Raw genomic sequence first — 25366 nt, 5'->3', positions numbered from 1 at the left:
CCCCCGTCTGCAGCAAGTGGCAGCGGGAAGGGCGGCGGCGCCATCACGTGAGGGTCGTTCCTGCTCCCGGACCCGGCGCAGCCTCGCCGCCGTCGACCCCGGCCCGGTCCCCAGCTCCGCCGCGCCTCGCCCCGCGCTCCCATGCCCAGCAGTGAGGCGGTGCCGCTGGGGCTGGGCGCCTGCCGCAGGTCGGGGGCGCTGGGCGGGATGCTGGCGCTGGTGGCGCGGGTGCTGGAGTGGCTGCGGTCGCTGTTCTGGAAGGAGGAGATGGAGCTCACCCTGGTGGGGCTGCAGTACTCGGGCAAGACCACGCTGCTCACCGTGCTGGCGGTACGCGGCCCCCGGTCGCAGGGGCAAGGCGGGGGGCGCGCAGGGCGGCGGCCCGCGGCGGGGAAGCGGTGGCCGTGGGCGGTGAGGCAACGGCCCGGCGGTGTGGTCTGGCTGGAGGGGGCCGCCCCTCCCGCCTCGCTTCACCTCCCCCGGCAACAGGTGCGGGCTTTGCCCCCGCTGCGATGCTGCCGCCTGTCGTGAGGCCCCGCGGTGCGCTGCGGAGAGGGGGGCGGCGGGCGTGAGGCAGCTCCCGCATCGCTGGCAGCCTCGGGAATTTCACAGCAGGATCGGGTGCGTGTGAAATGGGAGAGACGGGGGGAGAAAGAAAATGTCTCCTCTGCTGACTGCAGAGCGTGCCCGTTCTGGGCATGGGCTCTTGCCTGTGATTGAATTGGCTTTTCACGGCCAGTGTATCCCGGAGTAACTCAGAATGTATCCTGCATCCAAGGCCACAACTCCCTTGTCAACTGAATTCTCCCCTCCCATCAGTTGCATCAAGGTTAATGCCACACACGGTTCCTTGATAGCTCTTTCCCAGCATTCCATGTCTGAATTTGGCATTCCCTACCCCCTGTGGTGATGGCCTTGCAGCCTTGTTCCCCTCTAATGCTGATGCTTGCTATGGCGTTTTCCACTTTATTGCCGTCTTTGTTTCTCATCTTTGTTTACTGTGCTCTCTGACCTTCATTTAGGTCCATCCTGAAGATTTACTTTCCATCGGGAAGTGGAAACAGCTATATATGTCAAGTATGGCTCCTGCTAGTCAGGAAGCTTAGCACCTACTCTTGCTGCACATCTTGTCTGGTGAGATTTGCAGCTTCACCTGCCATGAGATAAAGGTTTCCAGATGTTCTTTAGCCCTTATCCTGAAAAGTTGCTAGATCACAGATCAGACCAAACTGGGATGTGTATGACCTAAAGCCAAAGAGATTGAGGCAATGATGACATGAGTATATGGTATTTGTTGTTTGCTTTTGCAAACGATTCTGAGTTAAGGGAAAAAACAGAAGATTGTAACTCAGCGGGAGTGAAGAGGTGGAGGCAGAGTAGGAGATGAAGCGGAGTAGGGAAAGTGTACAGTAAAAGTATGTTCTGGGGAGCATCAGCAATCAATAAGCAGAAAATACCTGGATTTAGTATGTTAGTTTGTTAGACACTCAGCACAGGCCTCATCACTCTTTGCGCCCACTGGAAGCGTTCCTCTCCAAAGGACGGGCTTTGCTGAGTAAGGGGGAAAAGGCATGATAAGTTGCATTACTTCTTGGATTGATTTCATAAACGGAGCAAAAAATACAGCACTTCAGAGACCTTGGTTCAGTTGTGTGTGGTGTTAGATTTTGTGCCTATAACTGCTTGTCCACTCACTTATGCTAGACCACCAGTGGTATGGCATCGTATGTTTGTGTCTCTCTCATGCTAATACCTTTAATAGCAAAGCACTGCTGTTACTAGAGGTCTGATTTTGCCAGTATATGTATTGTTTAAGAGTATTCTGCCAGGCATCCATGTTCTGTGACTAGAGTGTCACAGACTGCAGGTTTTGTAGCTTTTGTATTTTTCAGTCTAGAGATGACACACCATGATAATCAACAAAGAAAGATGGTTAAAGAATTTGTGAGTAAACAGTTTAAGATATGGCAGATATTACGCTTGAATACAGTTTTACGGGGATGGCAAATTGACTGGGAAATCTGTGTTTGTGTCTATGTGGCTAGAATGTGACAAGATGAAACTAACCGTTACAAAACAGTGGATACTTAAAATGCAAACTGCAATGGATCATATAAACAAGTGTTAAGAAAATACTGTATTTTTCCACTTTGCAAGTGTATTCAGGGATCTTATCAGACTAACATTGAATAAATACCCTTTGAGACAGCCTCCTCTCTTAAGAATTTGAAGATTATGTAGTAATCCTTTGTTACTAGTGGAAACCTTGGATAATGTCCCTGTGTGGTACTATGGCTCTGCACTAATATAATTGAGTAGAATCTGGCCCATGGCTATGGATGTGGTAGGGGATAATGACAGTGTTCATTGTCAAATCAATATTCAGCAACATTGAAAGAGGACAGCATGTTGTAGCATCAGTTACTTTCATCTGTGTCAGGATGTAATCTTTTTTACTGAGATACAACCCTAAACTTGTTTGCACATCTTGGATATTCTCAAAATAGGTAATTTGTCATGTAAAACTTCCTTAGCAAGCAAAATGGAACAGATTTCTTACTTTATGGTGCTTATAGCACTTGAAACAAAACACAGTAATTAGAGCTTTTGTACTAATGTCGGCAAAAGATTTGACATATTACTTTGTTTCCTTCATTGTGTGAGGAAAATAAAGAACTGTAAACATAATACTTTCTTTGTTGCTGTTTTCATTCAACCAGAATGGAAAATTTGTAGAAGACTAAAGACCAGTAAAGGGGACACTAATTCTTTGCATTCTGTTGCTGATACCAGAGCAGTTATGAAGGATTTGGTTTTTTTTTTCTGATGTCTGTCTTCCAGTTTAGCATGTTACATATGGTGTATAATTTGCTGGCAAAGTGTAATCCTGACTTTCTATGAGTTTGTTTAAACAATAGCCTTCTGAGTTGACCGGCTGTTTTTTGAGGCATTCTTGTGCTTGAGTAATGATGCTACATTCTCAGGGTTTATGTATTTCTATGTGTTTATACATCCGGCCTTCACAAATAAACGTGCTTTATATTTTAAGAAATTAAACCAGTACGTGCTACAGGAGATAGTTACTGACTGTCTTTGTTTTACTCCATCCAATTAAGAAGTTGTGTCACTGATGGCTGCTTATATCTGTATGAGGCTGCAGGTGCATTTGTCTTCACTGTTTTTTTATATTGCTGTTGACAAGTCACTGAAGCAAGGAAAGAGGAAGGAAAAAAAAAAAAGACTTTCAGAAACAAAAGACGGGGAGTATTGTACAGAATAGCAAGAAGGTTCCCATAGGTGAGGTTGAACAAGTAACTGATGGAAGAATCTAATTCCAGACTCCAAAATCTTTGGGGGGGGGGGGGGGGGGGTAAGTACCTGTCAAAGGTTGTACAGCTTTTAAAATCCCAGATTAAAAATAATTAATCTTAGTTTGTGAAGACAAGCTAGAGGCATCGTGTGTTCTCACTCTGCCATGAACAGGGAAAATTTGCAGAAAGTATATAGCAATAGCACCAGGGCGAATTGGTGGCAGTGTGTGCTCTGTGAGGCACGTAGCTGCTGCAGTGCACTGTGAAGCTATGATCACCCACTCTCAGATGGGAGAGATGTATTGGAGCATGCCCATATTTTCTTCCAAGAAAACACAAAGCCATGGCATACGGGATGATGAGGTGGCTGAAGGGAATATGGCCAGATATAGATGGAAGAATGCACCGTGCCTGGGAGACACAATACTTTGTTAACAATACTTTTTGAAAAGAAAGAATGAATTATCCGCTAAGGTCTGAATTTCACCTTTCTTCTCAAAAGCTGTCTCCTGTAGTGGGTACATGTGTGTAAGGTTCCCGTTATCGTGATGACAAGCATCTGTCTTGTAAAAACATTTCTTGAAACTGGGGGAGGAGGTAGCAATTTGATTTTATCTTTTGGGTTTATGCTGTGCTGCGTTAGTACCTTGTATTTTTCTATCTTTATGGCATTCTCTTAGCTTCCACAGCAGGATTCCTCTGCTGGCATCTACTCAGAAGGAAAGGGTCTGCACGTAATACTTTCTACAAAGTACTCCTTTGTCGTTTATTACATTTGGAGTTGAACCATTCGTAACAGTAGTGAGAAACTGTAAGGAAAAATCCTGCTATAATCAGTTTTATCATGTTTTATCATACTGGGGGCTGGACTAGATGACCTTTAAAGTTCCTTTTCAAGCCAAACTATTCAATGGTTCTGTGATTCTCCGTTTTGACCATGCTGCTTTCTGGCTTGCTGAAGGAGCAGATGAATTATCCAAGGTCTTATGGTTTCTGGGCTGACCTTTGTCACTGAGGAGAATAAAAGATCATTTGAAGGGCTGATATGAACAGTCTTTCTTGGCGTGACAATGCATTAATGTCAGTGCTGGCCGGTGCTCTTGCAGAAAATTAATGTGATATTTTACAGTGTTGTAAGATAAAAATTCTAGATTGCAAATGAGAAACTTATCTGCTGTGTATCAACTGTTTTATAATACTTTGTTCTTTTTTTTGTTTGTTTGTTTGTTTGTATTCTAGTCAGGGCAGTTCACAGAAGATATGATTCCTACAGTAGGCTTCAATATGAGAAAAATAACGAAAGGAAACGTTACCATAAAGGTAGGTGTGCATGTTTGAAATAAATCCAGAGTGACTAACTAATAGAGAAAGTGATTTCAATTTGGAATGTGAAAGGACAGGAAATTTCTTTTAAGATGGTGGGATTCTTTATCTGTTTTTCTAGCTCAGAACTTTTAAATAGTTGTATATTTCTGTGTTACATGAATCTAGAAATAATGAATTTTGATTTCATTATATCCATGCCAGGCAGAAACTTTGTTGCACTCTTTTGGGTTAGAAAGGTCAGAACATTCTGGGATATTAAAGGGTTGGAGTTGACTCCTGCAAGTGCCTTCTTCTCTCTCTCCCCTTCACAACTCTTAACTGAAATCTGAAGCAGCTTCACTCCCAACTTACGCATCTCAGCAGAGAGTGCAGTTCAGCTCACGTAATGTTGGCTGTATGGGAATCGAACATCTAATGTAATTCGGTTGTCAGGGAACCATCTCTTAGGCGTCTAGAGAAAAGCAGATGATGCCAGTTTGATTGTGATTCATGCCATAGGCATCAAAATAGAGATAAGTAACTCCTGTAGTGTTAAGGCTCTGTGTTGTTTGGTTGTGAAGGGAGCCTGGTTGGTTAGTCCAGATCTTCATAACTTCTATCTAAAATGATGTAAAGGATATATAGGTTTTTGCCTCTACCTTGACTTTTCTCTCAAAAGGGAAAGTAATTTTCTCTTCTTTCTCTCTCAGTTCTAAAGATAGAATTTTTCGTCTGGTTTGGTGTGGCTCCTAAATCTAGGGAGGACTTTCTGAAATGACCTGTAATGTGAATATAAGCAGTTGTTAACTGTTTGTGCATTATCTCTAAAAACGTTAACAGGTAAAGGGTGGTAAAAGGGATCATTTACTTCTGTTGGTTGGGAGATGTTAAAGCTGAACTAGAAAACCCTAAACCTAAAGTTACCATAATGGTGTAAGTGCTGTGAGTGCCTGTTATTTCTGGTTTTAGTATCCTGCTATACTTTTTCAAACTCCCACATGACCATAGGGCCTTCCACTGTACATTCCAATTGTGTGTCTACTTCCTGTTACAAGCTTGCAGAGTAATCAATGGCTTCCTCTATGTCTGTTTGTATGTTACAGTGCCAAGCAGAATCTTCCTTGTAAGGGGCAATAAAACCAGCCCCTCTTACAAAAAAGTCGCAAAATAAACTTCTAATGCATCCACTTTTCTGCCTGTAGTAGCACTTCTAAACTTCCATATAATGTTCCTCATGTAAGGGGCATACTAGATTTACCTTCTGGGAAACCAAGAGAGAATCAGGCAAGTCTAATGCGGGTGGTAGAGACTTAAGGTCAGCTTTTACAATCGGCTGAAGTACATCATAGTGTGAGGTTTTACATTCTGCTTTGAACACCCTGCGCCCTTGCACCCCTTTTCTGTCTGCACCAGTGATCACATGGTAGATCAGCCAAATTATTTAGATGAAAGCAACGCCTAAATAAACTCACCCACCAACCAAACCAAACCTGCCCCCACCATGCTAGTTTCTCCGCAGTCAGTGCCCAAGTAGTGTGCTCCTCAAACAGCTGTGTGATTACTGGTGCCACCACTGTGTGGGAAAGTGGGATAAAGACATGGGCAGAATGATGCATTTTGGGGGCAGCCTGGATAGATTGACTTAGATAGCTGCAAACCACCATATTTAGAGTGCAAAATCTGGACAGGGAGAAAGCAGTCTCTCCATTTGGTGAGAAAAATTAAATTTTCCTTCATCCTTCCACTCTGGTAGCTGCAAACTCTTAGGCAGAACTAACACTGCATGTTGCTAGAGGGCTGCCAGAATTACATGGTCAGTACACACCACAGACTGCTTGTGGCTTCAGATGGATCAGTGACAGTATTTAAAAAAGATAAATATTTAGTGCTATATTGTTAGAATTTACAAATTTTGGATGGTGTTATGTGTTCTAGTCCTTATGGTTAATTAATGATTCGTATTAGTTATGAAAGAGAATTTATGGCATTGATATCAAAAGAGCATTCTGATTGATGTGGTAATTGTATAGGTATTCACCCCCAAGATTCTGTTTGTTACAACTAATTAACATGTACACTAGATATGACAGCAAATCAAATAGTGTATTTATAACAAGAATTTTAGAGGTACTGCCTCTGATAGTATAGCGCTCTACAAATGCAAATGCACCCTAAGGCCATCCCATGCTTTTTTGACCTCTTGCACATCAGCGGCAGATGTGTAGAACAGGAGCAGTGACAAATTTGTGATAGGACACCTCAAATGCAGACTTACAAGCAGAAGCTGTTTGTTTCACATTAAGTAGTCAAACTGTCTTAAGTTTCCACTTCTTCAAAGATGTATTTCTTTCCTACTGTTCTTTCAGGCATGCAGGTGTTCTTTGTTCTCCTACCTGAGCCTTACTGTCTCTTTCAGAGGAGTACATTTGTACTGAAGCAGTACCTTCCACTTGAGCTTTAGTAGTGCTTCCTAATTAATCAGGAGAGGATTCTATTTTAATTATTTCTAAATGTCAGTTTCATAAACTTTTCATCTCATCTGCCTTAGATCAAAGAAGATCTGTCAATGATCAAAGAAATCCATATATGCAACAGTCAATAAAAAGTTACTGCATTCAACCATAGCTAATAAATAATACACAGGAATAGGATTTTCCTTTCAGTTCCCTTGTTTTCTGTCTTGCATAGGAACAATAAGGCCATATAGAGGAAGCATAAGGCTAACTGATCGCTGTACTGATGCTGTGACAGAATTGTCAGATGTGGAAGAAAATGAGAAAGTTGTTAATGGTTCATTCGACTAGAGAAGCAAATCATTTACAAGTAGGCAGTATTCAAAATAAAGTAGTTTTTGAGCCAAGATAGTTCAGGTAAGTGAAGGAAATGACTAATAAGTTTGTACTCCAGTTGTCTGCGCAAATGGTACTTCAAGATCACATTCATATAGGGAGGAGGTATGTTAGTTTCTGTGGTACTGTGCTTTTTTATCCTTTGATCTCAAAAGTCATGTTACATATAGTTATTATAATAAGGTTGTAAGAATAAGGAAATAATACTAAAGTTATTTATATGTTTACTAGTTTCAAAAACGATACTTGGTTTGGAAGCCAGTCTGCACAGGAAACCAGTTCTTGTGATCTCTCTCCTATGACAGCATACAATGAAAGTAAGAGGTGTAGCAAGTATGGCTCTTATGTATACTTATTTCCTTAAAAGCCCGTCAAGATGAAGTACTTGCGCATTGCTATTCCAGTATCTAGGTAAGCTGTTAAAATCTTACAGCCAATTGCTAGATATGGTTTCCAAAATTATTTTACTGTGAGAATAATGACATCAGTTGTTGATAAGTTGATGGCTGAAGAATGGTGAGGGGGATGCCTCGTACTAGAATCATTTGATGAGCTATTTGCAGCCTATTCAACAAGGATTCAAGAATGGAATTTTCTTTAACCTGTTCATCCCAACAAAGCAGGTTACCTTTCTCATAAAAAATACTATGATATCCAACTGTCGGCTATTATTAAAATTCCTGGATAAAGCATTATGTTACTAACTCTATGAAGTCTTTCAAACATGGTAGGAAGGATCTTCATAGTAAGCAGATAGGCCTTGTGTCTGACTTTTTTCAAAGGTCTCAGGCGACACTGCAAAACAGAAACAATTAAACTTACTGTAACAGTGCGGCTGAGAAACCATCTGGTCAAAAAGTCATCAAGTGAAAAAAAAGGCATTCTGGAAATGTAAGACTGATCACGTTAGGCAAAGTGAGCTGCAACACCAACAAGTAAGCGATACTAGTTTCTAGCTGTTTGGTTGTTTTTTTTTTCTGTATTTTGGGGCAGGCCGCTAAGAGGAAGCACTGTGCTAATGCAGTGTCACTGCCTGGTTTCTTCACTACAGCTCTCTCTGTAGGTTCCATACCGTTTCGGCAGGCAACAAGAACTAAGGAGCCCCTGCTCTTTATTTTCTTATGATTTTGGCAGGCATTCCTGGAAGCCAGTAGATTTGTTCTCATACTTAGTCTCTAATCCTAGTGTGTGAAAATATGGTCACCGGCATGCCTGTATGTATGAGTAGTTATCTGAACCACACTGAAAGGAAAACGATTTATGCAAGGAGAAACATTTTGTCCGAAGATGCCAATTTCATGTGCATTTCAGTCCAAGCTGAGGATTAGCAGAAATGTAAAGCTGTCCGCTTTAACCATGAATTGTCAAATTTTGGCTTGTGTGTTTAATAAAACCTGTCGCCTGTTATTTCCAACAAAAGAAGAGGCAAAGAAGAAGGATTGTTGTACTGGCCAGTATTTGAAATCTAAACAGGAAGTTTTATGGATTTTGAGGTTGTGGTTGAGGTATTAAATTACGGGATGGTATCTAGCATTGAAATACCTAATGTACAACAGCTTAGAGATTTGTTAAAACTAATTTGATGAAGTTCATAACAAACCTAATGACTTACCACTTTTTTTCTGACCAAAAAAAAAAAAAATTATTACTGAATCAATTTGGGGGTTTAATTCCAAGCAGGTTTTTTTTTGCTGAGTGATTTGATTTTATGGAATCTGTTTTTTAATCAGCTCAGTTTCCCTAGTCTTTTTGCTTTGGTGGGATTTACTGTTCAATAACCTGGACAGTAGCTAAAAACTTTATTTGAACAAACTCAGATTTTGAGAGCCTGAGAAGATGTGCACGCAAACTGTTGTTTTAAATGACTGAAGCTCCAGCTAACCAATGTTTCATTCTTACAGTGATAGAGTAGACTCAGGTATAAAAAAGGAAGGGAGCAACACAAGCCATCTATACGCACAGGCAATGCAGCAGCTTCATTTTCAGTGTTCTTGCAGTTGGTTTTCTTGACGTAGCACCATCAGACAGTCTGTGTACCCCGTGGACATCGAGGCTGGAGCCGGCCGCCCTGGGCCGTGCTCGGGGGCTGGAGCTGCGGAGGGTGGCTGGACTGCGGTCCTCCAGCTGTCACCACTAGAGGCCAGCGTCCTTCCACGGGAGCTGCAGCCCTGTCTGCTGGAGGGCGAGGCCAAGTTTGCTGCTTGCTGTGTGCTCTGATGTCAGAGAGGGAGGAGGAGGATCCGTGCTCTGTGCGTTCTTCCAGCTTCCGTAGTTCCAGCACTCCTACGTTCTCTGGAGAGTTGCCAAGTGTCCAAACATCCTCACAGAAACAGAATCCTTCTGCTTTTCAGTAGCAATTAAAAACCACCTTACCTGTCATCATGTGTCATTCAGTATTACCAGCCTCTGTGTGTACTGCCTGTATAACGCTAGCAGTGTTGTACAGGCTATTCTGCATGGCTTGGGTAACTTTGGAAAGGCTGTGCTGTATCTGGGCTGATTTCAAGTCAAAATGGTCATTTCTATAAAGAAGAATTTCTGTGAGATGTCCCAGTGATTTGTGATAGTTGTGTGTAAGGAAAATGTACTGCTGGACTCAAAAGGGCTATGATCCACAGCAGAAAGCCCAGTTACTAGTGATACGTGCCAGGGATTGTTTAGCCTATTCCCTTGGATGATGGGGCAGGTGCTGATGATACAAAACTGGGAGGAGTGGCTGGATAACAGCAGAAAGTTATGCTGCCATCTAGAGGGATTTTAACAGGCATGGGCTGACGTGACCTATGTGAAGTTAGAGACATGAAAGTACAAAGTCCACCGCAGGCTGACTGACTGAAAAGCACCTTTGCAGAAAGGAACATGGAACAGGTTGCCCAAGGAAAATGTGAATGCTTCATCCCTGGCAGTGTTCAAGGCCGGGTTAGACAGGCCTTTGAATAATCTGGTCCAGTGGGAGGTGTCCCCCCCACAGCAGGGGGCTTGGAACTAAATGATCTTAAGATCCTTTCCAACCTAAACCATGCTATGACTCTGTGATCTGGGGGTCCTGGTGGATACCAAGTTGGCCATTGGCAAGCACTGTATCTTTGCAACAGAGACCAGCAAGCATCCTGGGCTACATTAGGAGAAGCTTTGACCACTGGTCAAGGGAGGTAATTAATCCCTCCCTTTTACTCAGCACTGATAAGGCCATACCTGAAGTACAAGAGGGATGTGGAGCTACTGGAGAGTACAGCAAAGAGCCATGAAGATAATTAAGGGACTGGATCATCTCTCATGTGGAGATGCTGAGACACCTGAAACTGTTTAGCCTAGAGGAAGAGAAGGTTCAGGGAGATCTCATCAATGCATCCAAAAAATGTAGTCAAACTTCTCAGTGGTGCTCAGTGACAGGACAAGTGGCAATGGGCACAAACTGAACTATGAAAAATTCAATTTAAACCATAAGAAAAAGTATTTTTACTGTGAGGGCAACCAAACACTGAAACAGGTTGACCAGCCAAGTTCTGGAATCTCCATCCTTGGAGCACTCTGTTGTAGGTGATGCTGCTTTGACCAGAGTGAGTTGGACTATACAGTCTCCAAAGGCCCCCGCTAGCCTCAATGGTGTTGTGATTCTGTGAAAAGGAGTTAAATAAGGGTTAGAAAGTGTCTCAGAGAATGAGTATGGAGCATACTCAGAATTACTCAGTGGTCAGCTAAGAAGGAAAAGTATGAAAGCACTGTTCCATCTCACAGTTTGGGAAGAGAAGCCTTGGAGACTGTATCTGTGCTGTGAGTTCTGTGCTGCAGAGTATGAGTCAGCATCATAACTTTGATAGGAACCTCTGCAGTGGTTGGGGCAAACACGTGGAGCCCCCAGACACGTGGGCAATGTCCTGAGTCAGAACAGGCAGTGATGAATGTCTCACCAGTGATTCAGAGTAACTGTTAGGACTGCTGAAAATGAGGACCAAAAGTTGATCTCAGGGAATCATCTAAACCAAACTTGTGTTTTGAGGTGAATCAGATATTTACCCAAATATCTTGGGTAACTGTTTCTTAAAATCTGTTCTTCCATGAAGAAGGTTGTACAATGTCGGTTGTTTTGTACAGTGTTCTTTCACTCTAAGTGTTGGAAAGCTTTTTTCTAATGTCTGATATGGGTTGCAGTCATCACAAATTGAGCTGTTTTTCTTCTTCTATATGTGGCAGCCATTTTCTGGAAAGCATGATGGGTTTGCTCCCCCATCCCCTCTTTATAGGTCATATTTTCAAAATCTTTTTTCACCCTTTCTTTTCTCATCTGGACTTTTATGTCTGCTCTATAGACTGATGCTCTGAGACACTGAGGACAGGGCAGTACATACTTCTAAAATCATACATAACATGCTTCTGCTCTAGTACAGGCTGATTTAAGGTTTGCAACACTGTTGAAAATCTAGTTTGTGAACAGCTTAAGCTTTTTCTCCTTCACCTCTGCTTGCCTGCTTCCACTTCGTGCTGGTGCACTTGGTTCCCTCTATCCAAATGGACAATTCTGAACTTGCGTGTGTTGAATTTCAGCCGCCTTATTTCAGACCACTCCTCTAGTTGCTCTGGATACTTCAGGATTCTGATATTTTCTTTTTATCCACTCTCAGCATAAAATTACCTGTAGTTCATATAAAGATATGTTCTATTCAACATCCTGTTAGGACACCTGGGAACCATAAATGCTGCCCCTGGTTAGCACTGTTCTCAGCAACTTTGTCTGATTAATGCTGGGAATCTGTCGGGATTCCTCAGACTTGAGAGGCAGCGGCAAGGAGAACACATGAGGAGAATGCCAGAAAGTTGCTCTGTGGGTTTAAATCTGTCATGAGAGAATGTCCTTCTACCAGTATGAAAGAATGTCTAATCTACCAGTATTAGATTAATTTTGCTTGTCCTTGAAGAACGTACAGCAATGAAAGCAAAAATTACTATTTGCTCAACAGCACAGAAAAGTCAGGAAGATGTGCAACAGTGTATATGCTGTGAAAAAGTAATCACTACATTAGTATTGATCATCTCTTTTGAGATATCAGAGTCCTTGCTTCTGGTCTCATTGCCATCAGTCTTCCAAGTGCAAGTTCTGCCTATAACTTACATGCCTACTTTCACCAGAATATCTTGGATTTCGGTGTCTGTAGACTATGTGAAAAGAGGGTACAAAGGACTGTACATGGTCATGCAGAATTAAGGCTTTCTGCTTTAGGGACAACACAATATTGAGGATAGGATGGGTTGGCTCTTCTGCTTAGATGTGTGCTACATCTTGATTGAGAGGATTGCAGTCTTCCCTCTAAAGCTGCATTCCCTGGAACTCTCCTGCCTTAGAACACAACATGGAAGTAAGCAGCATGAGGTTCAAAAAGCAGTTTCTGAGGACAGACTTTGCTTTTGTGTCCTGTTTAAAGTCCACATGTTGATCCTTCCAACATTGTATCTTGTATCTCTGATAAAATGTCAAATACACCCTGATCATTGAGAAATACCCCTTCCCATTAAAAATGCCTCCGTGCTTGTTCTCAGGAGTTGAAGATATTCAACCATTTTGTGTTGCAAGTCGAAGTCTATTTCCAGTTCTTCAGTGAAAGTGCTATGATTAAATTAACAAATTATAAGATGTGAAACATGCATATAGGGGTTTGTTTGGTTTTTATTTTTTGCTGTCTGATGCTACTAAAATAAAACACCCAGTTGAAAAAAAAAATGCTTAAAACTTGGACTTTATCACCAGTGAGGAGTAACAACAGGGTTCTTAAAGGACCAAGACTGATTTCAAAGAACACGGTATTCTGGGAACAATTGCCCACAGAAAATGTAGCCATGTGGCTTTTTTTTTTTTTTTTTTCAGCTTTAAGGGGAACTGTAAAGGCATTTCTGAAATACAAGGTAGTAGGTGGATGGTAAGTATTCTAAGGAAGTAAGGTATTCTAGCTTCCATAATAGGTTACATGGCTGGTACTCCTAGTAAGGCTCTAGAGTTATGTGTCCACAAGGCAATTTATTAAAAACTTTAGGGTTATTTGGTTTAGCTTTTTATTTTTTCCCTTTATTAGATGAGGAAGCTGAACATTACTGATTGAAGACTCTAGTCTAGTATAAATGACTGTTTCAGGTTTGTCTCCCTGGAATTTAGCCAGTTGAAAGAGGAGAATGCCAGCCTGAGCCAGATTATCTGAACTCAGTGGAGAGCAGTGGGTGCTTTGCAGGAATGCTTCATCTAGTAGGCAAGGTAAGACAGATGCAATCATTAGAATTTCCTCACTTCTTTGTTCAGGTTAGGTTTTATGGCTGATATTTTCTGAATACTTCCAAGCAGAAAGATACATGTGAGTTCCAAGTATTTGTAGTGTTGGATTCATCTTGTAAGTAAAGATGTCTGAATGTAAATAGCTATACATCTGCAGTGAGGGTTAAGCTCCTTTAACAGTAGTCAGAGGAGCTCTAGTCAGTACTGTCAAGCCTAGAGCGTAATTTTGTCATCCTAACAAAGATGTTGCGTCTGGTCAGCTGAATGGCTGTCTAGTCTTCACTGACTGCCATGAGATCCTGGGTACTGAACCCATTGAGATACATGTCGTTGTACACATCTCTGCCCATAAGAAATACCTACCCAGCATGGCTGAAAAAAGCTATGTGAACTGACATCTAGAAAATAATTTTTCCTGAAACTGTCTGATTAACCAACAAGCCTTCCCACAATATAAGCTGATTAGCAGAAACACAAACAGACTTTTAATGAGCCTCCCTGTAACTGCAAGCCTTCAAAAACCTTTGAACCTATTCCCCAACTGCATTTTTGCTCAACTGTCATGATACATCTCTGTACAAAGGAGAAGGATTTGCTCCTCAGTGTACTTGGTAGGTGTGGTCTTAAGAAAGAGCCTTCTAGCCACAGAAATAAATTGAAGAGACATATCCAGAGAGATTCCTGTTTTAGGAGAATTTGATTTAACAAGTATGTATAAACACTAAGGTAAATGATGATTCCAAAGTATGGTGATTAATCTAGTTTAAAAATTAAAACATTGCATTATTTTATGATAGTGTAGACCTGCAAGCACAATTAGAGGTACTACTTTATAGGAACAGACAGGAACAATAATTGTTGACAAAATGCAGTAGAAATGAGATGTATGCCTTTGAGACTGAGCCTAAACGGCAACAACTTGATATCTTAATTTCCTGTGAGACAGTGGGGCTGGGTATTAAGGAAACTTTTTCTCTCTTTAGTTTTGTCATTCTGTAGGTATTTTCTGATTCTTAAAATCATCTGATCTTCTAGGGATAAAATTGCCTCTTAAACATTATAAAAATCTTATTGCCGAGGGACCAATGAAAGCCATGGGAGAAATTTGAAGTCATGTCTCTTTTAAAAAACACCCAGACAAAATAAACTTATTTTTGTAGCTGTTTATTCTGCTTTTAAGGTGTAGTCACGTGCCTTTCCCAGTTCACACCCAGAATATACTTTTACCTGTGTATTAAATACTGAGATACAAAAATAGGTGATTTACAAAACATGAAAGGCTCACACAAGCTTTAACATTAAGGACTCTCCCCCTTCCTTCCTGGGTGCCACTTGTATTCTCACAGTTCTGGCTGTTCTGTGATGAACAGTGGAAATGGTTTCAGGCAGAGATTTGTGTTTTGAATAAATTAGTCAACTCTGTCGCTAGTTATGCAATGTTAGAAAGAGGATTAGAAAGTTGTTACTGTAACCATCATAATTTCATAGGCAAAGAGGTGAAAATTGTTTAAAATTTATTTCATGCATTTATTTTTTTCCTTTTTCAGATTATTGTCATTTAATATATTAAGGTAAACTGGGTTCCCAAGCACTGTTAAAAACACCTAGTCTATGTGGTGTCCTCCATGTTGTACTTTAACGAATAGCTGTAAGCCTTTTTAGGGAAACTGATTGGAAATGACTTACCTTTCCATTGTTTTGAGGTGACTTTTTCTGCTAATGATAATCATACTTGCAATTTAATGTAGTATAAATATTGCAATTTAATGTACTAGAAATATAGTATATCATCAAACAAGGGCAAAACCAGTATTTTTCTGTCTTATATTATTTATGGTGTGATTGGTCCAGGCTACATCATCTTGTAGATTTTTGTGGCTAACAGGAATAATTGTCATCAGTCTCCAAGAATCTAATCTTACTACTGGCCTTCCCTGTCCTCTTTCCCCTTCTTTCTTCTCTAATCTACCAAGAAAATAATTTAGTTTCTTTTTCCAGACACCCGGATGTGCAGCAGATGGTTACTGATAGTTTCAAGGTCCTGATGAGTTATTGGTATAGTGTTGGTGTGAGGTTTGTCATCTATCATAATGAACTGTGTACTCAAGTTTTTAAAATAAAAGGTTTATTTTATTAGTACTTTTAAAATAGCACTTTAAATGTCAGTGCAGTTAGTATTTGATACCCAGTTCATGGTCAGAAGTTCATGGTCAGAAGTTCACTCAAACCTCTTCCATATGTAAAATTCTTGATCTTATAAAGGGGATCAGAGGCAGTCTACATTTAGGTGACATACTAATTTTATGCCAGAAGGAACAGTAAGAGCAGTCAGGAAATTATTTTAATGGTGAACTGGGAAATACTTCTTTCTAAAATACAAACATAAGGTGTTGAAAATGATAGAGAAATTAATACCTAAATATGACTTAATTGTGGAATTAAAAATATAGTCCACAATTTTAGTTGAAAAAGGTCTTATCCCGAGAGTCTATTAAGTCTTTGTGCAAGTCTTTGTTGTCACAGCAGGTTTAATATGTATGGATTTATAAAGTAGAAATATGGAAACAACTCTTAAGAAAATTTTGCTTCTGTGTATGTTACTTCCAAATTTAGTTTGTACTGTAGTGGATATGCCTCCTAGATCTGCTGTATGGTACATAATGTTTTCCTAGCTAAATCTGATTAAAATAGGAAATGATTACTTATCTTTATCATTAATGTATGAACAGTTCAGTTCCTTCTGTTTTTCAGTGTTCATCACTATTTTGATAGGTGTGCCACTAGTAAAACAACTGTCTACATAATCATGTAGCCCTTGCCTGCATAGTTTAAATCCTTTCCCTGGTATTTTGATCTTGGAAGTAGTTTTGAAACCCAAAATACTGATTTTCTGCAAGCAAAGGAGAATAAGTAACTCCTGTACAGATAGATAATGTGTTAGCCTTTTAACCATAAAGGATTCAGTAGGATTGCCCGATACCAATAGCATGCTTAAGTATTGCAGGATTGAAGCTTTATAAAGTCTCAAGCAGAATGTGAGCTTTCTTAAGATTCACTGATTAATCTTTCAGACCTACCATATACTATTGTTTCCTTTCTGGTTCTGGTCAGTTAATCCATGTGTCTTTTAAAGCACATTTGATGAACAAATGTGAGATCTGTGGAGATATCGGAGCACCCTAGAGTATATTATCCTTTTCGTGGATTTAATTTGCTCTCTGACCAACTCTTTACTTAATATCTTTATTTACTTAATATTTTATAGGTCTCCCTAGACCCATAAAAAATGCAACTTCATAACTGTTTTCATACAATGGTACTATTCTTTCTGGGTTTTGAACTGTGTATTTGCAATAATTCACTTTGGTATCTGAGGAAGACTTTTCTTGGAGTGGGAAGGGCAGCATTCTCTAAATGGATATTTGGAGCTGCTATTGTCACAGGACTGACTTGCCCTGTGAATGTGCCTGTCCCACTCCATTGTCTGGAAGGGGCTGAGAAGACCAGTCTCTCGAGGAAGGTCGCTTGGGAAACTGCCTTCATCTAGGCATTGTCAATGGAATCTGCCTGCTGCATGTAAGAGTTCTGCTGTTACTACTGTGTAGTTCAAAAACATTGTGGGGTTGAGGTGTTCTTACCTTTTCCAGGTATGGGACATTGGAGGGCAGCCAAGGTTTCGAAGTATGTGGGAGCGTTACTGCAGAGGAGTCAATGCAGTTGTGTAAGTTTTCTTCTGTATGCCTATACAAAATATATTTTGAAATATGTATTATTTCTGTAACTATGCTTTTCTTTTTGTCCACGTCTGTCACATAGGAAGACCCAACATGATAAAAGTAGTGTGTTTTACACATCCAGCAACCCAGATGCATTAGTAATAGCGTGTTCCAGGCCTTTTTTTCCCCATGGCGTGTATTTGATTCTGTATCCTTGTGTTTTAATAAATCCAGGACTTATGCAACTTTGGACTGTTCTAATGCTATTGTGAATGTAACCATACTTGTCAAATTTCAGATGTTTTAATGCAACTTTCTTCAGGAAATGGTCATTATCATAAATAACTATATTCCCATTGCAGTTACATGGTGGATGCAGCAGACTTAGAAAAAGTAGAAGCTTCAAAGAATGAGCTACACAGTTTGATAGATAAACCACAATTGCATGGAATTCCAGTAAGTGTTTTGATTATTATTCTTACCTGAATGTAGACAATGTAGCCTAAATCCTCATGAATTGGTTCCTCTAGACTCTTAAAAATATTAGCCTGGATGTATTGAGTGCTGTTACAAAAATTATTGTGATATTTTTTCAGTCATCTAAGCCATCTTATCAGTGCTGCAGTGTGGTTGTAGGTTTTCTTCTCTAAAGGTCGGAATAGATTTGGGAAAAAATCATTTTCATATGTGGCATTATTGGACAGTAATTACTTCCAGTCAGTCCCCTTCTTGGCTGGGTTTGAACCAGTGACCCAGATATATTTCTGGCAGTATCTTAAGGCATATGAGGTTTGTCTTTCTGAAGGTTGGCAGATGCATTAGATAATGTCATCTGCTTCCAGAGACTGTGGAGGAGTTTGACTTTTTAAGTGTCTCGACTTTTTCTTGACTGTTTAGTTTTTCAAACCATGTGGAAAAAAATGCAAATATACATCTGTTCTCCAACAGGAAGTGTCAAAGAATAGTATATTCTGCTGAACTTCTAGTGAGGAACTATGAAGTTGGAAACTAGCTGATTAATTAAATATAATCTGCCAGTTTAGACTAGAAGGAATCCATCAGGTTAGCACTAATCTTTGCTGATATCACCAAGCAAGCGTTTGTAGCTTTGATTATAAGAAGGAAAACAATGGTACGTACAAATCAGGAAGAAGGTACAACTTGATGGCTGCTGCTTGGCCCCTTTTTTGTAAGCAAATATTGGGAGATTTGGCCACTGCATGTGATTAAAGTCAACTGAGAATGAGTAGACAGCCAGCCAACATGAAATCATTGTGAGAAAAAGGTTCTTGCACATCCATCCTTGAAAAAGAATTTTTCAAGTGACTCTCAATAATTTTTATAAGGCTTGCTGTTACTGTTGTGTTTCTGTATGCTAAGTGTATATTGAATATATCCTGCAGAAGTCTATAGTCACGCTATTCATGGTGAGTGACATTGTCCTTTGTGCTGTCTTCACATCCTGTTTTACTTCTCACTTTTCCTTCCTGAAATGATAGGTCTTTTGTATCTTCAGAAGTATTTAATTAAGTTCCTTTCCTTTTATATGTTATAATATCACATTCCAATTGCCCAGCCTGACCAGCACAGTAATTTCCAAGATGCAGTAATGTGTTTTTTACTTACTTCTATTTCATAGGTATTAACTAGTATTGAACTTCCTCCAATTTATTGTATGCAGGCTTTAGCATTATAGATTTTAAAGTAGCTTTATTAATCTGAGTCTGCAAGTAATGAGTTTTAATGTGTTCCAGATTCATGGAAAATAGTGGACAGTCTTGACTCAGAATTGTAACACATCTGGAAAACAATAATGCAATCATAATTAGAAAAGCCTTCCGTTGCTTACTTTATCTTACAGTGTGCTCAACCCATTTATCTGACCTTAATTTATACTTGAAGCCTTAAGCATTTTGTAGCAACTTTTAAGTTCTGACACCTATTCAGTAATTTTTCTGCATTTCTCAGACTTAATTCCAAATGGCTGCCTTTCTGATTTCTACCATGGATGCTCGAAGTGGAGGGCAAGTAATCAGTCATATTGCTGGTGCTTTGATGATACAGGGTTTGGTTGCCTGACTGTTTAGTATGTCAGTGTTAAGATTCTCTAGAGAGAATCCTGCCTGGGTCTCGAGGACCCAGCATCTATTGCTGGGGTCCTACTTTTTATTAACATTAGTCTGGTCTTGTGAATTGAATGTCTGTTGTTGGTTGAGTGCACCCAGGGCATGCTCTCTGCAAAGTTTAGTTGCATTCAATCTGACACCATCCCATAATGCCATTCAGAAAGGAGATTCACTTCCAGAGAAGACTTCTGGTACTGATACAGCCAGAAATAATTGGATCCAGAGGATGTGCATACAGTATCTGACCTGGATGAGGAGCAGGATTTCCATGATGCTTCCACAGTCATTAATCATTTTGAATGTGTGCTGTTGCAGAACTACTTAGATGCAAGATCCAAAATAATGCAAACAAATGGTTAAAGACAAAAATAAACTTTCATTGCTCTTGACTTTAACATGCATATGAATGATTTCTTTCAGGTGTTAGTCCTTGGAAATAAAAGAGACCTCCCAGGTGCACTGGATGAAAAGCAGTTAATTGAGAAATTGTAAGTAGCTGTAAAAAGCTGCAGCACTGTGAAATTTGATATGTAAGAGAAAATCACTAGTAGTATATGGCAATAACCAGCTATAACAGATTCCATTTTACATTCTCAGATACTCAAGCTCTCCTGGCAACTGAAATAGCAATCTAGGCTGATAACTGACTGCAGTAGATTTGAACCTCTCTTGATTATTATTTCATTTGTATAAAGTTGTTTCAGATAATCCTGTTTTCCCATCACTGAAGATACAGCTGCTATACATAGCAATAGGCTTACTTACACTTTTCAGAGTACATTGCTCAGTAATGCTCATATGGCATTAGAACAGAGTCATTTCAAACTACTGCCTGTAAATTTAAGCAATTCAAATATTTTGGGCTCATATCCAAAGCATATACGTATGAATTACTGAAACTAATTTAAATTGATGCATTGCAAGGGTAATTATAAAGGAAATACACAATTTTGTAAAAATGGCCAATATAGAACTAATTTTGCAGAATAGGGTTCTGCATCTCAAATCACAGAATTTTAATTAGTAGTCAGTGAAGTTGTATAGAAGGCTGGGGAGGCCTGTCAGAAATCTGGAGAGGGACTTCTTACAAGGACATGTAGTGATAGGACATGGGGTGATGTCTTTAAACCGAAAGAGGGGAGATTTAAATTGGATACTAGGAAGAAGTTATTTACTGCAAGGGTTGTGAGACACTGGCACAGGTCGCCCAGAGAGCCTGTGGCTGCCCTATGCCTGGCAGTGTTCAGGGCCAGGTTGGGTGAGGCTTTGAGTAACCTGGTCTAGCAGAAAGTGTCTCTGCTCATGGCAGGGGAGTTGGAACAAGACGATCTTTAAGGTCCCTTCCAACCTAAACCATTCTGTAATTCTGTGGTCCAAAGGCTAAGCAACTAAACTAGGACTTAGGAAACATAATGGCTAAGGTTGGAAGGAGCCTCCTTGTCGACCCACCTGCTCAAGCAGAGCCATCTAGAGCTGATTGCCCTGGACTGTGTCTGGACAGCTTTTGAGTATCTTAAAGCGTGGAGACTTTACAACCTCTGTGGGCAACCTGTGCTAGTGCTCGATCACCCTCAGAGGTAAAAAGTATTTCCTTATGTTCAGAGGGGGCCTCTTGTGTTTCAGTTTGCAACCATTGCCTCTTACCCTGTCACTGGGCTCCATCTTTACAGCCTTCTTTCAGATATTTGTACACATTAATAAGATCCCTCCTCAGCCTTTTCTTCTCTATGCTGGAGTCCCACTTCTCTTAGCCTTTCCTGATACATGAGATGCTCCACTGCCTCAGTGGTTTTAGTGGCCCTTCACAGGACTCTCTCCAGTAGCTTCACACCAGTCTTGTACTGGGTAGCTCAGAAGTGGATGCAGCACTCAATTATAACCTTACCAGAGCTAAGTAGAAGGGAAGGATCACCTTCCTTGACCTGCTGGCAACACTCCTCCTAATGCAACCCAAAATGCCATTAGCCTTTTTTGTCACATTGCTGGATCGTGTTCAACTTGGTGCCCACCCATCTTGCTTTCTGCAAAGCTGCTTTCCCAGACACTGCTCTCCCCTCATCTACCAAGCTGTAGATCTCATTGTAGAAGGTTATCAGGTTGGCCAAGCATGATATCCCCTTTGTGAATCCATGCTGACTACTCCTGATCACCACCTTACGTTTCACATGCCTGGATTAGTTGCTCCATCACCTTCCCAGAGATCAAGGTGAGGCAGACTGTCATGTAGTTCCCTGGGTCCTTTTTTCTGCTTTTTCTGAAGACAAGAGTGAAATTTGCTTTTCTCTACTCTTGAGGCATCTCTCCCAGTCATCATGATCATTCAGAGGTTATCAGGAGTGGCCTCACAAGGACATCAGCCAGCTCCCTCATTCCTCCTAGATATATCCCACCAGGGCCCACATAATTCTCTCTGTCTGGTTTGCTGTGTATTTCCTGACCTGATTTTCCGTCAAGAGTACAACTTCCTTGCTCCAGACTTTCCCTCTGGTTTCTGGAACATCTGATTCCTGAAGGCTAATCTTGCTAGCAAAAGCAGCATCCAGCACTTCTGCCTTTTCTGTGTCCTGTGTAACCAGGTTGCCTGTCTCTTTGAGCAGTGGGCCCATATTTTCTCTTCCATTTGTTGCTTATGTACTTACAGAAGTTGTTCGGGTTGCCTTTGACATTCCTCCAATTTCAGTTGGGCTTTGGCTGTCCTAACTGTGTCTCTGCATGCTTGGACAATGTTTCTGTGTTCTTCCTAGGTTGCCTCTCCCTGCTTCCACCTTCTGTATGTGTCCTTTTTGTAACAGGGTTTTGCCAGGAGCTCGTTGTTCATCCACTTATGCCTCCTGGCTGTTTTTTTCTGGACTTGCTAGGATGGGCTGCTTCTGAGTTTGGAGATGATCTTTGAATATTAACCAGCTTTCTTGAGCCCTTCTTTGCTACAGGGCCCTATCCCATGGGACTCTTCCAAGCAGGTTCCTGAAGAGGCCAGATCTGCTCTCCTGAAGTTCAGGGAGGTCACTAGCTCTTTAGAGCCTCTTGTGTGATCTCAAAACTCTTTCTTTTTTGGTGCCTCCACTCTACATCTCATTTGAGTGCTGTTGCTTGATTAAGAGTTATTGGAGATAAAAACACTGTATTCCAAGGGAAAAGAGTAGAAGATGAATGCTAAGTTAAAGAGATGTGGGGGGTTTTGTGTGCAGTAGCATATTTTAAAAATTTAATATCTGAGGATAGATTTGAACCTACTGAGTAAAAAGCAGGAAGCATGTAATTTAATGGAAATTTCTGTTGTCAGTTTTTGTGGAGTTGCAGTACCGCTTATTTTATTGTTTCTGTTTCTGCAGAAACCTTTCAGCAATTCAAGACAGAGAAATCTGCTGCTATTCCATTTCCTGTAAAGAGAAGGATAACATTGGTAAGCTTCAGTTTGTTTTTTTTTACAGCATCATTAGTGTATATTTTGTACTTTGGTTCAGATGTTAAATTTGTTGCAAATATTGCATGCAGTTGTATCTGTTTAGACATCGAATTATGCGTAATTTTAAAGTCACTTGTAGAACTATTTAGTTCCATGAGAAGTTAAGAAATTAATTTGACAGGAGCCTTGGAAAAGCACATCTAAACCCCAAAGTATTTGAATCCCTCACAAAATAGTAACTGGATATGAAGGCCTTCCAGTTCTTAGCTGATACCTAAAAGATTTTGTAATTGTTTTGTTCCATGTGTGGTTTTACTTTGTAAGTGGGTCTTAACATGCATGTGGCTGTATGGCAGTGTTCCTCAAACTGAGGGACTAGTGCTTTTGTCCTGTTGGAGACTCAAAGAGTGTATCCTGAAGTCAAGATGAGTGAAGGGCAGCAAAGGTGATTGAGATTTAGAAATGCAGTGCTTGATCCTCATTGAATTGGCAAGGCTGCAGTGAAGGATCTCAAGAGTTCTATTGAGACTAGAAGTTGGTAAAAACAGCTTAATTTCTGAAAGGATCCTGGAGAGAATAGGTTTTGATCCTGGTTCATTTATATGGATGGCCTTGAGGAGAAAAGCATGCAAAAAAGGCATGCTAAAATTTGCAAATAGGAAAATAGTGAAAAGAATGATTGCTAGTGCAGAGGGATGTTGATCACTTACTTGTGGAAGTCCTGGGACTGGTGATGAAAAAGACTCAAATCCTAATGGAGAATTACTCAAGTATCTTTCAGTGTAACATTGTGCCTAGAAAGGCTAACCTGGTTCCTGACAATTTGCCCGAAGAACTAACAGATGGGATCAGACTATATATATCACATGTGACTGGAACTGTGTGGGCATTACTGGAGCGCTTGTGTGCTGTCTTTTGAGAAAGACCTTGAGAAACTGAAAAGAGGTTGGGCAAAAACCTAGGGAGATCAAAAGACTGAAAAACGTATTTTATAGTGAAAAACTAGAATGAAAATGTTTAGCTTATTAGTGATGAAACTACTAGGCTGTTAAAAAGACTGGCAGCTGTCTTCTGCTGCATTTTTGATTGATGTTGTTGCAGTTGAATGAGATGATAGTGCAAATTGCAGGCTAATGGGTCTCATCAGGAAGTGTAGGTGTAAGACTGCCAGTTACTGTGTCCTGAGAGACAGAAACTGTATGAAGATGAGTATATAGTTATTAGCTTTGGTTTAGATTCTGCGGGGTGCTTCTCTCTGCAGTCTTGGTGCCTAAGCTGGTCTGCCAGAATATTCATGGAATGCTGTCTGGAATTTTGGACAGATGTGGCAACAAATTTAAATTTGGGGCTAGAGCTGTTGCTTCTCCCCTGGCATTCTTCCTACCTCCCTGACAGATGTTACTGCCTTGAGGCAAAAAACATTTAAGCTGCTCATGAATCAGTTTGTGAACTGCTGCCGTTTTCAGCCCAATGCATTAGATTGTATCAGGAGGGTTACCAATTTCAGCTATCAAATTTGAGTCCAGTATTGCATGTCTTTCAGAGACCTTGGACTCATACAACCTGCCTTAATGGCTTCTTAATGCTTTGTCAGATGTTTGTCCTTCTCTTCACTTCTGGTTGTGTATTTCTGCCTTTATTCCCACACTGCATCTCATTCTAGTCTGGATTTTACCATTCCTTTTATGGTAAATTTAAATCTTTGCTTTTCCAACAGTTCTTCATCTGTAGGTTAGAGAACTTAATGTCAGTCATTGTATTTCAAGAATACAAAATGCACATAATTTAAAAACAAACAACAAGATTAAAAAACCCTTACCTGGAGTTTTCAATACTGAATTTTTAATGAGGTGTAAATGAGGGCCTGTGGTTTCTGGAGTTTTGTTTGTTTGTATTAACGTGCTGGTTTTCTGTTGTCCTTTTACATTCTGCAAACAGGCTGTTGAGTTTTTTCATTTTGTTTTATCTATCCTGGCAGACATAACACTACAATGGCTTATTCAGCACTCCAAATCAAGACACTGTTGAAGAAACTTTTTCCTGAGGATAACTCCCAATCACTTTGACTCCTGTCACCTACACACAACTGAAAAGATAAAGAATACAACTGTGTATTACCAGGGCTCACCGTGGTCGTATTTGTTAACAGAAGTAAAACTGAGTTATAGCTTGTCTCTCTATTTTGGTTCTTTTTATTGTTTTTTGTTTTTATTTTTGTTTTTTTTTTAAATCCAGATATTTGTTTGTCTAGGTGAAACTCCTGAATGCCTTAATACAAGACTGAAAGAAATCAATACTTTTCGGGGCTGAAATGTTTAAGTTTATGCATGTGAATTGTCAAATACTTAGTAATTTTTTCTAATTTGAAACTGAATAAACTGCACAGTGGAAACA

General features: G+C 40.3%; 1 protein-coding gene across 1 annotated transcript; it reads left to right on the top strand.

Moving 5' to 3' along the window:
* On the top strand, positions 1-25366 carry LOC133276602 (ADP-ribosylation factor-like protein 8B). Its single transcript, XM_061467566.1, has 7 exons — positions 1-330; positions 4551-4631; positions 17372-17445; positions 17803-17896; positions 19987-20054; positions 22899-22969; positions 24951-25366. The coding sequence occupies exons 1-7, from the start codon at positions 142-144 to the stop codon at positions 24998-25000; spliced, it is 627 nt and encodes a 208-aa protein (XP_061323550.1). The 5' UTR covers positions 1-141; the 3' UTR covers positions 25001-25366.

The sequence above is a fragment of the Pezoporus flaviventris genome, unplaced genomic scaffold (assembly GCF_033815535.1).
Source record: "Pezoporus flaviventris isolate CSIRO_AGI_PZ_B2104156 unplaced genomic scaffold, CSIRO_AGI_Pfla_v1 ptg000045l, whole genome shotgun sequence".
NCBI lineage: Eukaryota > Metazoa > Chordata > Aves > Psittaciformes > Psittacidae > Pezoporus > Pezoporus flaviventris.
The sequence above is the reverse complement of the archived record's forward strand: the minus strand, read 5'-3'. Positions and strand labels throughout refer to the sequence as shown.